At 44.2% G+C, this 13,474-nt stretch overlaps 4 protein-coding genes across 5 annotated transcripts; 2 read left to right on the top strand and 2 right to left on the bottom strand.

Annotated features, from left to right (window-relative positions):
* Positions 1 to 7,314: 7,314 nt before the first annotated feature.
* Positions 7,315 to 8,079, bottom strand: LOC6596816 (protein PXR1). Its single transcript, XM_002022016.2, has 2 exons — positions 8,022 to 8,079; positions 7,315 to 7,951 (listed from the first exon to the last, which is right to left on the bottom strand). The coding sequence occupies exons 1-2, from the start codon at positions 8,068 to 8,070 to the stop codon at positions 7,413 to 7,415; spliced, it is 588 nt and encodes a 195-aa protein (XP_002022052.1). The 5' UTR covers positions 8,071 to 8,079; the 3' UTR covers positions 7,315 to 7,412.
* A 1,255-nt stretch (positions 8,080 to 9,334) lies between these two features.
* LOC113566094 (cell wall protein DAN4) lies at positions 9,335 to 10,791 on the bottom strand. The gene is made up of 3 exons (XM_026990121.1): positions 10,762 to 10,791; positions 10,360 to 10,539; positions 9,335 to 10,285 (listed from the first exon to the last, which is right to left on the bottom strand). The coding sequence occupies exons 2-3, from the start codon at positions 10,409 to 10,411 to the stop codon at positions 9,345 to 9,347; spliced, it is 993 nt and encodes a 330-aa protein (XP_026845922.1). The 5' UTR covers positions 10,412 to 10,539; positions 10,762 to 10,791; the 3' UTR covers positions 9,335 to 9,344.
* A 1,073-nt stretch (positions 10,792 to 11,864) lies between these two features.
* LOC6596818 lies at positions 11,865 to 12,328 on the top strand. 2 transcript variants are annotated; one of them, XM_026990106.1, is made up of 2 exons: positions 11,865 to 11,932; positions 11,996 to 12,328. In XM_026990106.1, exons 1-2 carry the CDS (start codon positions 11,893 to 11,895, stop codon positions 12,187 to 12,189), a joined length of 234 nt encoding a protein of 77 aa, XP_026845907.1. In that variant the 5' UTR covers positions 11,865 to 11,892; the 3' UTR covers positions 12,190 to 12,328. The 2 variants fall into 2 exon arrangements, with proteins under 2 accessions (XP_026845907.1, XP_026845906.1); XM_026990105.1 differs by having other exon boundaries at positions 11,993 to 12,328.
* A 379-nt stretch (positions 12,329 to 12,707) lies between these two features.
* Positions 12,708 to 13,010, top strand: LOC113566112. Its single transcript, XM_026990206.1, has 2 exons — positions 12,708 to 12,755; positions 12,817 to 13,010. Exons 1-2 carry the CDS (start codon positions 12,713 to 12,715, stop codon positions 12,978 to 12,980), a joined length of 207 nt encoding a protein of 68 aa, XP_026846007.1. The 5' UTR covers positions 12,708 to 12,712; the 3' UTR covers positions 12,981 to 13,010.
* The last annotated feature ends 464 nt before the right edge of the window (positions 13,011 to 13,474 follow it).

Raw genomic sequence — 13,474 nt, 5'->3', positions numbered from 1 at the left:
ATTGGCATATAATTTCATTAACATTAACTTAGCTGCTTACCTATGAAAACGGCGAAAGTTCACTTTTCGCTATTTTCTTGGTATTTTTATACCCGATACTCAAAGCGTATAGGGGTATATGAGATGTGTGGTGGAATTGGATGTGTGTAACACCCAGAAGGAAGCGTTTCCGACCATGTCTGTCTGTCCGTCTGTTCGTCTCAATGAGCGCCTAGATCAAACAGACTATTAGAGGTAGTACCTACGGCCGTGACTCTGCATTTAAACCCACACTCGTTGAGTATGGCTCCCCTCCGCCAGAGGGCGCACACTGTACGTTGAGAGTAAGAGTTAGCGCGAGGGAGTCGTTGCGTAGCCACTGAAAATTGATTCATTCATTCTGGCTATAATAATAATCAGATCTGATCTAGATTCGTCAATATGGTAGATATGGTCATTCTCTATAATTTTGCGTTCTACATTTATATCTTGGAAAATGAACACCCAATTGCACAAAATTTCGCAGAGTTTTGCCATTTTGTAATAAAAGCTAAAAACCACTTCTGTTTTTGGTAACGTAACTTCAGGACATATTTTGGCCTAAGTCTTTAAAACCGTACGTTCGACTGTTGAATTTTTTTTTTTTTTATAAGGGTATCTAATTACTATTCAAATATGTTTTGCTTGACATTTTGTCGTACGAAAGGAACGTAACACCAGAATATAAATGCCCATACATACCATATATCGTAAAAGGATTATATACGATCTTAGCTTTAATTTTTTGTTTTCCTATGAAATAAATCAGTCAATACAATATTCGTTAAAATTCGATTTTCCATATTAAAACCAGTTGAAGTTCCCTTTAAAGCGCCTTAAGTATAGAATTCGGTTTATATTGGGCAAGAAGGGACATGATTTGCATTTGAAAATCTTCTGAAAATTAAAAGGAAACCCCCCCCCCCCCCCTGCCACTATCTGCCGAACGCATCTTTTATGTAGACAAATAAACTCTGGATATGTACATGTATTTCCAACCCCCATTGTGCACCACCCCATGTGCAGGGTCTGACTTTTTGCGTGTTATTCGAACCCAAGTCTGCGGCCTGTTAGGTAATGTGATATGAATGCCACCCACCTCCGCACCGCCGCTAGAGTCACATTTTGGGGTCAGGTTCTGGCTGGGATAGGAATCCAGTGCTTGGGTTTTACTTTTGACTCGATTTACATAATTTCCGAAAACAAAAGTCCAGCAATTCGAATTGAATTTTGACATTAGTGTGTGCTTTCTGTACTCCACTTCGTCACGCTCGCCGAGGAGAGAGCACAGAGCAGAATATCTATATCTATGCATAACAAAATCTGACAAATAGTCGAGATTTCCGTCGGCTTACGGTTGGAGGTTTTACGGTTTACCAGAGCAGCGAGCCAAATCCGGGCAGAGATTTCGCATTGTTGGATGAGGGGTGGCAGAACGGGATGAATGACTCACTTCATGCGTAAATTGGAGTGAACATTTGAAGAGTTTCCTTTTGTTGGCGACCTGCCAGAGTAGAGCCGCCTGCTAATTGCCACAAAACTTTTTTGTTCTGTGTCCTGTGTCCAGCGAGGACCAGAGAAAGGACTCCCTAAAGGGAAGGGCCTTGGGGGTAGCTAGAGAATGGTAGAAGTATCGGGGAATTGTGTGTCACACAAAATGCGCAACATTGAAGCATCCGCCAAAGGAATTTCCTGCTGACATTTTTTAATTTTACACTCGACTGACTGGATGGCCGGGGATACTCTTACACGAACTCGGGTAGCTGTGGATGCGGGGGCGGTCCCCGCCACCCTGCGTTCCCCCTGGATTACATCAGATTATGCGAACAGGGATATGAGCACGAATATAAATATTTCTCCCGCCGTTTCCGCATACGTATATTCCGGATGATGCGAGTGGAGGAGGAGTGGAAAATGGAACATTTTCATGTGCCATCATTGCAATTGCATTTCGACGAGCTCACTCGACGACAACGCTCCTAACGAGTTCGCTGATCAATCAGGCAGCAGACGCAGGTCCTGCTGCCATCATAGCTATCGATTTTAATCATCGATACTTGTTTAAGCTTGCGTCGAAGTGTTCGTATTCGTCATTACATAGCTATACCAATAACATGAATATATCTGCAAAGGATTAATTATGGAATTCGAAAAATGGAAACTTCATTTCTAAAACGCTTAAAAGTAGTATATTGAAGCTCCACGTTTAATTATGCCTAAACCACTTCGTCGACGAAACCTGAAGCTTTGGTCAATTTTTTCTTCAGAACCGAATGATCAAGCAGTACGAATCTGAAACCTGAAGCTTTGGTTTATTTTCTCTTCACAAGAAAGAGATCCAGCAGAGCCGCTCAAGATGCGTTATTTTCCCCTTTATGAGCCCCTTATGAAGCTTTCAAGCAGTGCGTAGCTGGTTCATTTTACTCTTCAGAAGCAATCGAGCAAGCAGTGCATTGCTGAAACCTAACGGATTGATTCGCTTACCCTTCTGGTTCGTTTCCCTCTTGACAAAAACTGATCAAGCGCTTTGGGGAATTTTTACTTCAAAATAAAGTGATCAAATGAATGGAACCTCGCCTTCGGACTTGTTTCTGCATATATTGAAATATTGGTTTAGATAAACTAAATTGTACGTACTCACATCGTTTCTTATCGATTGTGGTTTGTGGATTAACAGTCTACTTCCCATCGACTCTTTTGCCGAACAGTCCTGAAAAGCATGCAAATTGAGCTCCTTTCGCTCTCATTTCGATAATTATGCCGTGATCCGAATCGGCTGACTCCCTCCTGTTGCTGTTTGTGCACGGTACACATTTACATAAGGGCCACCCCATTCCCATTCCCATTGACATGCCGCTTCCCTTGCCCCTTTCCTTGCCTGTGGAAGTTTTCAAAGTTGTCTGTCTGCTCCATCAGCATGTTTCAAGGCCCTCTCGCCCGTGCACTCATTGAATGCTATGAAAGTCATTTGCATATTTGTTGTTTATGTTGAAAACAAGATTTCGTTATTAACTTTGCTTAATTTGTTTGCCGAGGAAAATGGAAATGAAAACGAGAGCGAGAGCGGTTGCGAGTGCTAGAGAGAGCAAAAATGCGGGAAACGAAAGCGAATTGAGCCATCGAAGAAGCCGAAAAAATTATGTTGACCGAAGCGGTTTCCTCGCCTCAATGGTTTTTGGATTTGTTTGCTCTCATCCCTTGGGTTAAGGGCTCTTATTAATTGCAATTTGGATTGTGCAGCCCCGACCGCAACCCCAAAAACTCAATCCCATCATCATTCCAGCAAAACTCCTTGAGAAGCAACGAAAGCAACAAAGAGCCCGAGACCAAGAGGAAGCCATAAATAATGCCAAGTACTGTCTGCTCTCCCTGACTGCACGACTGTCCGTCCAAACGGAGTGGACAAGAAATTTGTGTTCCACTTAATTGCTGGGGTATGGGACGTACATAAGACAGGGAAGGGCTGAGCTGGGATGGGATGGCAGATTAGATTGCGAATGAAATGTTCAAGTGGAAGTTTTAGTTTGCATAAATTATGCGGGAAGCGTGCAGACTGACCCCAAGCGAAGATATATTCGCTACTATCTTATCCTTGGAACCCTCGAGGATGCCATGGATTTGGACAGGAGTTTTTCATGTTGTTGAGGGGGGTATTACCAATCATTTCTTTCCTTTTTATTATTCAAAATCGGAAAATTTCTATTGCCTTGCAGTTATAAACTTCGATAAGCCATCAAATGGTTTCAGTCGCGATTTCTTTATTATTATAGTTCTATGAGGCTTTCGTGTAAATATGTACATAAGTATATGTAACAGCATGCCTCTGGACAAAAACAATTCGAAAGAAAAGTGCTCCAAGAAACAGTTCCAAATAATTCGTAAAGGGTATTCCAAGTATCGGTTTGTTGAAGTTCCTTTGGTTATGGTTTGATTCGGGTGTCTCCCTCTGTTCAGTCCACTTGTATCACATTATCCATCTATCTAACTGTCTCTGTCTGTCTCATTCTCCCTTTTTCTCTCCTTCTCTTTCTCTCATTGACACACTTGTCTGTCCGTGGGTCCTGTCTCGACGCCCGTCTGTACCCACTGCCTCTTGAGTTGGGTCGCATTCGACTTTCCCTTTTACCCGTTTGTCGAGAGCTTTTCGTTTCGATTGGTTTGCTCTGCACATTCGCGCACATCCGCATACATCCGCACACATCCGCATGTCGGATGTTGCTTTGTTTGTCTAACTAAATGGCGTTTCCGTGGTGTGGCTCAGCGTTCACCTGTCCCCGGACTCCATTTGGGGCTCGTTGTGATTGGATTAGATTCGCTTTTGACCGCTACACTCTGCTAATTGTCGGGCTAGGGAAGCATCATCATTATCATCATCATCATCGCGGGTATTATCATGATCGTTATTATCATCATAAGATGGAAACCAATTTCCGCTCGTCCAAAGCAATAAAACTTTAGATTCAGCAGCACTCTGAAGCCGAAGTTCAGGCTAAAAACTTCACCGCCTGGACTTCAACTGCAGGCTTCTGCTGCAAAAAAGGCCTCAGATAATGTCCGCAGGGGCATGCAACAAGAAAAAGCATGCAACAGTGGAGCAGCCAGCAACCCTGAAAAACTTTTTGCCAGAGCAAAAAGTTGATTTCCAACTAACCCGACGACGGACCCCACGACGTCTTGGTCATGGAATTGTCGAAGATTCCGCAAAAACTTGCAGTGTACACTGCGGCACGCCCCAAAAAAAAAAGAAACCAACATCAAGCAAAACCAAAATAAATGCTAACCGAAGGGGGAAAAAAAACTTTGCGGACTTTTGCGGAAGAAAGTAAAAACGAAGCCTCCACTCGCACTGACAGTCCACTGTCAAAACTTTTTTGATTATCTTAATTGCGATTACGGGACCTCCAGAAAACCCCAAAAAACCCCAAAAAAACCCCCCAGAAACGAGCAAAAAATTAGAAGAAAACCCACCCAATATTCGTGCATAACCCCAACAGAGAGACAGACAGACAAATAGTCGGGAGAATACAATATACAATCGAGGAGGGAGTACACCGAGGGCTGGAGTAAGTGTCTGGAAAGAAAGCAGACAGACAGACACATAGAAAGCGGGGTGAAATTAACAAGATTGAGCCCCCCTGCCACAAATGTAGATGTATGTAGCTGTGTCTTTGTATCTGTAACTGTGGCAGGCAATGAAAGAAAATTGGGCTATCAAATGGAGGAAAAACGGGCAACCGCTTGGCCCAAGGATGGAAAAGTTTTGGGGACGTTTCTCTCTGCTCCGGTTTTTGTCCTCTGCAATTACACTCGACTCCCAGTCCCCAAAGAACAGCCACCGATAATGACAATTCGAAAATAATAATAATAGTTTTTCTTTCTTCTTTTTCTTTTGATTATCTCTGTGGGACGCTGGGGACCAAGTGCATACTTAGATCTCTTTGAATAGCGACTATGGAATCCTCCCCCAAAAGTATTCTATAAGCCAATCTACAGATCAATACAAGCAATATCTATAGAAGTGAAAGCGAGTGGCGCCGCAAAGTCTGCACTGGATTTTAATTGCTCTCAGCTGGCACTCGACTCAATGCATTGAGTCATTGCAGTGGCCAAATCAACATTTCATGCCATAGGTGCCCTGCCCCATGTGGCTGCTCTCATGCTCGTTCATAAAGTGCCTCAATTGAATCATCCAGCGGAAATTTTGCACGCACACACAAACAAATACACAAATACAGACACTTATACATAAGAAAAGAGCTGTTAGAGGTGAGTGCTCACAAAACCGTGAAATGCTTTCGGGCCACAAAATGTTTGTGCTGCCTCAGCACCAACAGCCGAATATAAACCAAAACTCGAAATATTATTATGATTACTATTAGCTTCGGGCCACAAATATACATATGTATGTATGTGCCAGTGCGTTTTGTGTGCACTCTGATGGTTTTGTACCCTTTTTTTCAACCAGATATTATCATGTCCTTGACCGTTTGCTTTCAAAGTTGGCAGAAGGCAGTAGATCCGAATGTTTGGGGTGTATCGTATATATATTGGATATATTTTCTAGGTTTTGGTCTTAGTTGCAATAAAATGAATCCTTCTATATCATATCTGTTATTTGAAACGAAAGATTTGCAGGGGTATGTAATGTTTCGACCCTCAAATCTAGTGTTTCTTTCACATTTTTTTTGCTTGTATGTTTTTATCAGCGCAAATTTTGCAATGCGCTTTGCACCACCTCTGCCTAAAGCGGGGGGGGGCTGGTTGGTGTTGGAAAAGCATTTTCATGTCATGGCATCGACCGAGCAGCGAATGAGCCGCAAACATAAAGGCACCCCACATAAGCAGCTGCGTATACGCATACTCTCCCACGGATGAAGGGAGAGATGGTTAATTCCATTCGTTCCAATATCCCAGAAAGTCGGAATGCCAGTGCAGGTTTTGAAATGCTTCGGAATGGAATGGATCTGTTTTGCATGGAATGGTCTGGAATAGAATGCTTTTTGTTGAAGTGGCTTGGTTTGGAGGGAATGGAATCCTGTGATTAAGAATCTAATGGGACGAAGAGACGAAGAGTAGTGGTGCGGTGTGGTGTGGGGGAGAAATGCAACCCTACGAAATTAAATGGTGGGCATGGAATATAGGGAAATGAAATCTTGAATACTGACTCATTTAAAGAGAACGGGAAATCTCTGAACAGAATCCCATGCTTAGTTGTTGAATGGGTGAGCGCATGCCACGCCATGCCAAACACTCACCTCTGACCAGCCCCCAACTGTGCCCGAGTAGGAGTCATGACAGGATAAACCACTTTGGGCTGGACCGGAGACCGAGAGACAGACTCGTACCATGCCCAACGTTTTATGCAAATAATGGGCGCAATGTGTCATTGGGTTGCCGCCTGCCGAGCCACCGACTGACAGCTCAGATGAAGTGTCGCTGACAGGACGCGAATGCGGCTGCGGCTGCGACTGCGGATACGGATGCCACCATCGGTATGTAGTATGATGGATCAAACAGGCAGATACCCCACACACTCCACACACTCCACACACACCATACAGCACACAGCACATGGATGTGTGAACATAAAATGTATAAAATATTGGCTGTCTACAGGAATCCTAGGCGAGGGCAAGAAACCAAGAGACGAACAGAGCCGGGGAATTCAATTTATATGCAAATGATATGCAAGGCGGCAGAAGAAAAATCCCAATCCCCGAACCGAAGCCCAGGGCAGGAGACCGAAACAGAACCGGGAAGTGAGTGTAAGTGTAAGTGTAGCTGGAGGGCATTCGACTATGGGAATTTTAATTATATTTATTAAAAATGTAATTATGTAAAAAGGAAACACACACAATGCAAAAATATCCAAACCAATTAGCAAGACTCTCATCTCAGGTGAAGTATCGTATGCCTTCGGCGGAGTCATCCCTCACATCGTAGCTGGTTGGTACGTATACGGGCTGCTTACTGTTGCCATAGCTCTTCTTGCAGGGCCTTTCAGTCGCCTCCTCGGACTCTGGGTAGGGCTCTGTTTCCTCCTCCTCCTCCTCTTCGGGATAGCCCAGAGTGGTCTGCTCCTCTTCTTCAGGGTAGCCGTAGCAACAGGGTCTCGGTTTTGGATTGGTCTTTTTGCTGGCCTTCTTTGCCAGCTTGTCCAGCTTGCTCTCTTTCTTAGTCTCGAAGAAGCTGAGTTCCTTCTCTTTCTTTTCCTCCCACCACTGCTTGAACTTCTCCCACTCGTCCTCCTTCTTGTCCTTCTTGGCGTCCTCCTTGGCGCTGAACAAATTGAGGAAATCAAGCTTCTTCAGCAGCTCGTTCTCCTTCTTGCCTTCCAGCCAGCTTAGTTCCTTCTCCTTCTTCTCCTCCAGCTTTTCGACGAGACTCTCCAGCTTCGGCAGCTTCACCAGCCATCCATGGACGGTCTGTAGCGCTGCAAGAAGGCCCACAGAGTAATGAGATATCGTCGCGTCGCAATCGAGACCTCCCCCAGTGCCACTTACCCAAAAAGGCCACCAGCAGCAGCATCAGTTTTTGGCTAAATTTAAGCATGTTCTCTTGGATCTCACTCGTTCCGCTTCGACTTCTGTCTGGTCCAAGCCAATTTCTTGGCTACTTATAGCCCGAACGCAAGAACCTGCAGAGCAAAACAAAGCAGTGTACCTTCAAGCACGTGCCCAACACATGATAAGCACGTGCATTCATTCGGCAATCTGTCAAGCTCGCGGCATATTTGGGGACTGCCATGATACCCGTTTCGCAACCGTACAGGGCTCGGTTCAATGCACTGACCTCCAATCCCTGGCATATTGATTATCTCTGGATTCTGTTTGGGTGTTCCCCTAACTTTTTTCTGGTTTCTCTGAAAACTCTCTAGGTTTTCTTTGACTTCTCTTTGAATTATTATTGGTTTACCCTATCTTCTTTCAGGGTTTCACGCTTGTCCTTGTATTCCTCCCTGGCCAGCTGTCACTCTGATTTTCCAAGACTTTTAACATCCCAGACTCTGGGCTGCTGAGACGGCGCTACTAATTGCCTTGTCTCTGGGTCATTATCATGGCTATAGTGTCCGTCCGAAAGAGGAGTTCGCTGAGAAGATGCCTGGGCCCAGCTGTAGGTTTTTCCTATGTGTTGAAAGGGGAAGTTGAATTGTATTTGCTTAGTGCGCCTCGTGAATATGAGAACCGCTGAAGGTGGGGGTGCGGCAAGAACCAGGGTGTGTCGGTGTTTGTGTTGAACAAACAGTTTGCTAAATTAATTGCACACCAACTGTTTATTCGTCTATTTGTCCGTTTGTGGTTAATGAGTTTTTTTTCCCTGTCGACTCTCTATCCGTATACTCTTACTGTATCCTGTTTTACGCGGATGTGTTATGTTACTTTTTACTCTTAGCCATTTTACCCATTACTGGTACTATTTTATCTTACTCGTTATTTTTCCGTTGTTTCCTCATACTTAACTTTATTTATCAGAATAGCCGGAGGTAAGGATAATGACTAACGTGATTATATCGTCTTCTATATCGGGCGGATAGCCCCTCCGCACAGGTGTTCATTATACTGAGCTCAACGCTCGTCGTACAATTCATGATCCCGTTTTTGTCACGCTCATTAATATTACGAGTGAGAGCTGATGCTGTATAACATTCATAGTCGTAGTTTCTAAGTATTTATCTATCGGTTCCACTCGATCGCGCTTCCCATTATCTTAACGATAAGTCGGCCATAATGTTAAAATGTTTTTTTATTTAATATGAATATATATGCAAAAAAGAACAACCTTTAAAAGCTTTCTCAGTCTCGTTAGGCTCCTCCGAATGGGCCCCACTATTGGGAAATGCGCACATTGTGTATGTTACCCAGATCGAGGGGCAGACCGAGCTGTGGTTCCAGCACGCTATTGGCCAAACCATCATCGTAGTCCTCGCTCAGATCAGTGCTGATTGTTGTGGTGGTTGTTGTGGTGCTAGTGGTGGTCTCTCCTGGCCCTTCAGTTGTGGTTGTGCGACGACGCGACTTCCTACCTTTGCGGCCACCGCGACGACCCTTGCGGAACCTACGCGGCTGTATTCCGAAAGAGTTCGTCTTGCCATAGACGATGCCAGGGTAGGGTTCCATTGTGTACACGGTGTAGGCCAGCGGCGTGGTGCTTACTGAACTCGTTGTATCGGTGGTACTCGTTGCATCACTGGTACTCGTTGTATCTGTTCTAGTCGTAGAATCTGCAGGACTCGTTGAATCTGTAATGTTTGATGCTTCTGTGGTTATAGACGGTTGTGTTGTTGTTATGACTGGTTCAGTGTTTGTGCTTGTCAGAGTGGTTGTGGCTGAGTCTTGTGTGGTTGTAGCTGTGTCCGGTGCAGTGGTTGTTGTGTCTGGTGTGTTTGTTATTGTTGTGTCTTGTGTTGGTGGTGTGGTTGAAGTATCATTTACAGTGCTTGCCGTTGTAGTCAGTGCTGAAGCTGTGGATGATTCTTCGGTGGTTGGGGCAGATGGTGGTGCTTGTGTGGTGGATGTGGATGATGTAAGTGTTGTTGTTGATGACGTGTCAGATGTTTCGGTGCTGGTAGCAGGCTCCGTGGTTGCCGTGGCCGGGTCTAGTGTGGTGGTCACCGTGTCGCCTTCCGCCTCAGCGGCGGCAATCACCTCGCTAATATTGATCGTGATCGTCTCGTTGTGGCGCGTCCCATTCGTCGTCTGCAGCGTGTTGTTGGAGCTGACAATGGTGGCCAGGAACGTGGAGTTCTGGGCGGCACATAGCTGGCAGGCTTAGTGGGAAGAAACCATCAGTTTCGGATTGGAATCAATTAGCGGAAGCACACGCACGGCGGCCACTAATTACCTAATGTTGTCACCACAACGAGAGTAATTAAATGTTTACGTGTCGCCGGCATCGTGAGCGTTTGATTGAAGACTATTCTCGCCGTACAGCTCTCCGTTTCCTTAATTAGCCTGCGGTTCGGGATGGAGGCTTCTGCTGCTGCTACTGCTGTCTCTCGTGTGTGTCTTCGGGTGTAGTGCTCTATAAATTTTGTTAATTGAACTGATTTTCAGAGTCCGCATCTCGTTCATTTTTATATTGATGCCAACACACAAGCCACGTCCGGAAACGTGTGGTCCGTACGTGCGATTCCCGATTATCTTATCATGTCCCCCCCCCCACCTTGATTCCAATCTCCCAATTTTTGATGCTGCTGACACAAAACTCTCGCTCTCTCACTGTCACTCTTACTCTCACACTCACTCTTGCTCTCGCTGATGACGTCTTGGCCAGCTCTTCTCATGCCGGAAACTGCACTCACTTGTTGCCCTATTTTGCATATGTCTGGCTGATTGCCCCATATGTCTGTATACCGGATGCATTGTACTGCATTTGATTAGCCCGTTGCTTTGTTCCGCCAAATGCATTAGTCACGTATACTTGGACAACATCTGGGCCAGAAAAAAAACACCATTTCTATTGCTCAATGTGCCAGTGGCAACCCATCGATCTTCAATGGAATGATTATGACTGCAGTTGGATGTTAGGAAATAGAGCTTTTCAAAAGGTCTTGAAAAACTGAAACAGGTACAATAAATTCTATATAACGCCCTTTCCTGGTAAAAATCGAAATAATGAAAATTTAGTATGGTGGTATGGTTCCCTTTTTTCGACAAATTTTGTTATGTAAAAAGTACAATTTCCACACCCCCCTTTAACCACTTTACAGCGTTTACATCTTATCTTTGAAGCGCATTTCCTGATTAAACTGTTAATTTATGATTTACACAAAAAGTATTTTGTGTATAGATCATCCCTGCACAAACAATTCCGAAAAAAGCTCCACTCTCCTCATTAAGCCCCCCATTAATGTCCGATTTGATTTGATTAAAAAAGACTGATATTATGGCATCTGATTAGCTCGGATATCTAGCGACGAATGCGGTGGACCTTTAATTAAGTACTGGCATGGCATTCCTCCCCCTGATCCACCACTGAAATCGGAAAACAATAATTATTTAATGCGAACGTGACGAGAGCTTAATGCGAATTATAATGAAAGCAAAGCTCCGAAAGAGAGAGAGAGAGTTCCTGCACCGAAATGGACAGAGTTCAGAGCTGCAGCTGCAGCTGCACCTGTAAAAAGGAGAACAGAGAACCTGTACAGAATTGATGTAGCGAAATACTTTAAAGTTTTTACAGTCCAGAACTGGCCGCTGACGTAGGAAAACCCCCCATTCCGATGCCATGCCACACATAACAAGCCATAGAACACGCTTCAGATTGTAGGGGGCCGTACGTGCTCTAAGCGGCTTGAATGTTCTCCAGCGAATGGGTATAAAAGCAGCTGCTTTTCTTTCACAAATCAGTTCGATAACTTCATTCGGTCTAAACATGTTCAACAAAACGATCTTGGTGGCCCTTATCCTGTGCGGTGGGTAGCAGTAACAGGCTAATTTTGGATCAAAATCAGACTAAAATTTCGTTTAATTAGCAGCCTGCTACCTCAGCGCTATTCAAGCCCGTCCTCAATTGGATGTAGCCCAACCAGTCATAGCTGGAGTCGCTCAAGGAGCCACCGGCGGAGCACTTACCCAACCTATTACCGGCCTGACAAAGATAGCTACTGGTGGTGCCGGTGGTGGCCTACCTGGACTCCCCTCTCTCCCTGGAATCCCTACACTTGGCTGAAGGATCTGAAAGAGCATGTTACTTTATATAAATCAGCACTTTCTGCATCAAACTTGAATTTCTCTAAGCTTACTTTTGGGCAATATTTTTGTAAAAATTGTGTAAATTGAAATTAAATGGAATTATATTGAGCATTGTATATGATTGTGGAATTATTCAGGAGGCTATTATTATGGGTTGATCTAACTAAAAAATGATGAAGAAGCTGGGTGAAAAACTAAGCTCATTTAAAAGGAATTTCCATCTATTGAAATTTTGTTTAATAATGCAACTTTCAGAACTGCAAAGTTATTCACTTATTCTCACTTACTTAAGCCTGAATTCTAGACCCTGGTATGTACTTATTATTTTTCCAAAAGCCAAGTTCCGACTAAAAGGCCATAAATTCTTGGATCAAATTTTATCTCTGTTACGTGTATTACCAAAGCCTGACCTACACGTAGGACTCTATATTTTGGATTATGGATTCGCGACTATTTATAGAAGCGCACTGACTGTGTCGAGCTCAGTTTTCGATGCAAGTATGTCAGGCCAAGTAGTAGTTACTCTCGTTGCTGCGCTCTGTGGTAAGTTATTTGTGTTGCAAGGCAATGAGTACCTATCTCTTCCCTTTAAACCAATACGCAGTGCTTTTGCCGATGGCCTGGTGCATGCCCAGCCAGATATCGCGGCAGGAGGCTACGACAACAACATCGGCACGTCGCGAGATCATCAAAGACTTTGTGGCACGAGTGCAGGCCCTGATAATCGAATTAATGGAGAAACTAAAGGCGCTCAGTGCCCTTGGATAGAAGCTACAATGAAAATAAAGAATAAAGATAAAGGAAATCCATAATAAAGCTAGAGACAAAGTTAACGTAAGTTTAGTGTTCCTATGATGGATAGTCAAGCGTTCGTCCTCGGCTAATGAACATCTTTTTATTACTTTTTGGGTCACCAAAATTTCTTGGTTCACCATTCCGTCTGCTTGCGGTGACTGTACTTTGTTTAATGGGGGTCAAATGCCAGTTGGGCAGCGGCAGCCCCAAAATTATGCTACAGCGAAAAACACACAAGAAAATATGTTAGGGGAAATCTTAACGAAATTTCTCACGTTTGCCATAATTACGAGCAAAATACGTGACATGTGTGTTGACGGTGATATTTACCATCAGAGCTGCGATGCGGTTAAGGTTTAACTTCGGGTTAGCTAACAGCCCCCCAATATTCGATAGATGAGTGTGTGCAAGTCTCGGAATGGTCTCGGAGCTGGTGCCGAGTTGTAAATGGTAATAATACCAATAAA

The sequence above is a fragment of the Drosophila persimilis genome, unplaced genomic scaffold (assembly GCF_003286085.1).
Source record: "Drosophila persimilis strain 14011-0111.01,24,50 unplaced genomic scaffold, DperRS2 tig00000520-arrow-pilon, whole genome shotgun sequence".
Taxonomy (NCBI): domain Eukaryota; kingdom Metazoa; phylum Arthropoda; class Insecta; order Diptera; family Drosophilidae; genus Drosophila; species Drosophila persimilis.
This window is presented reverse-complemented; position numbering and strand designations above follow the sequence as displayed.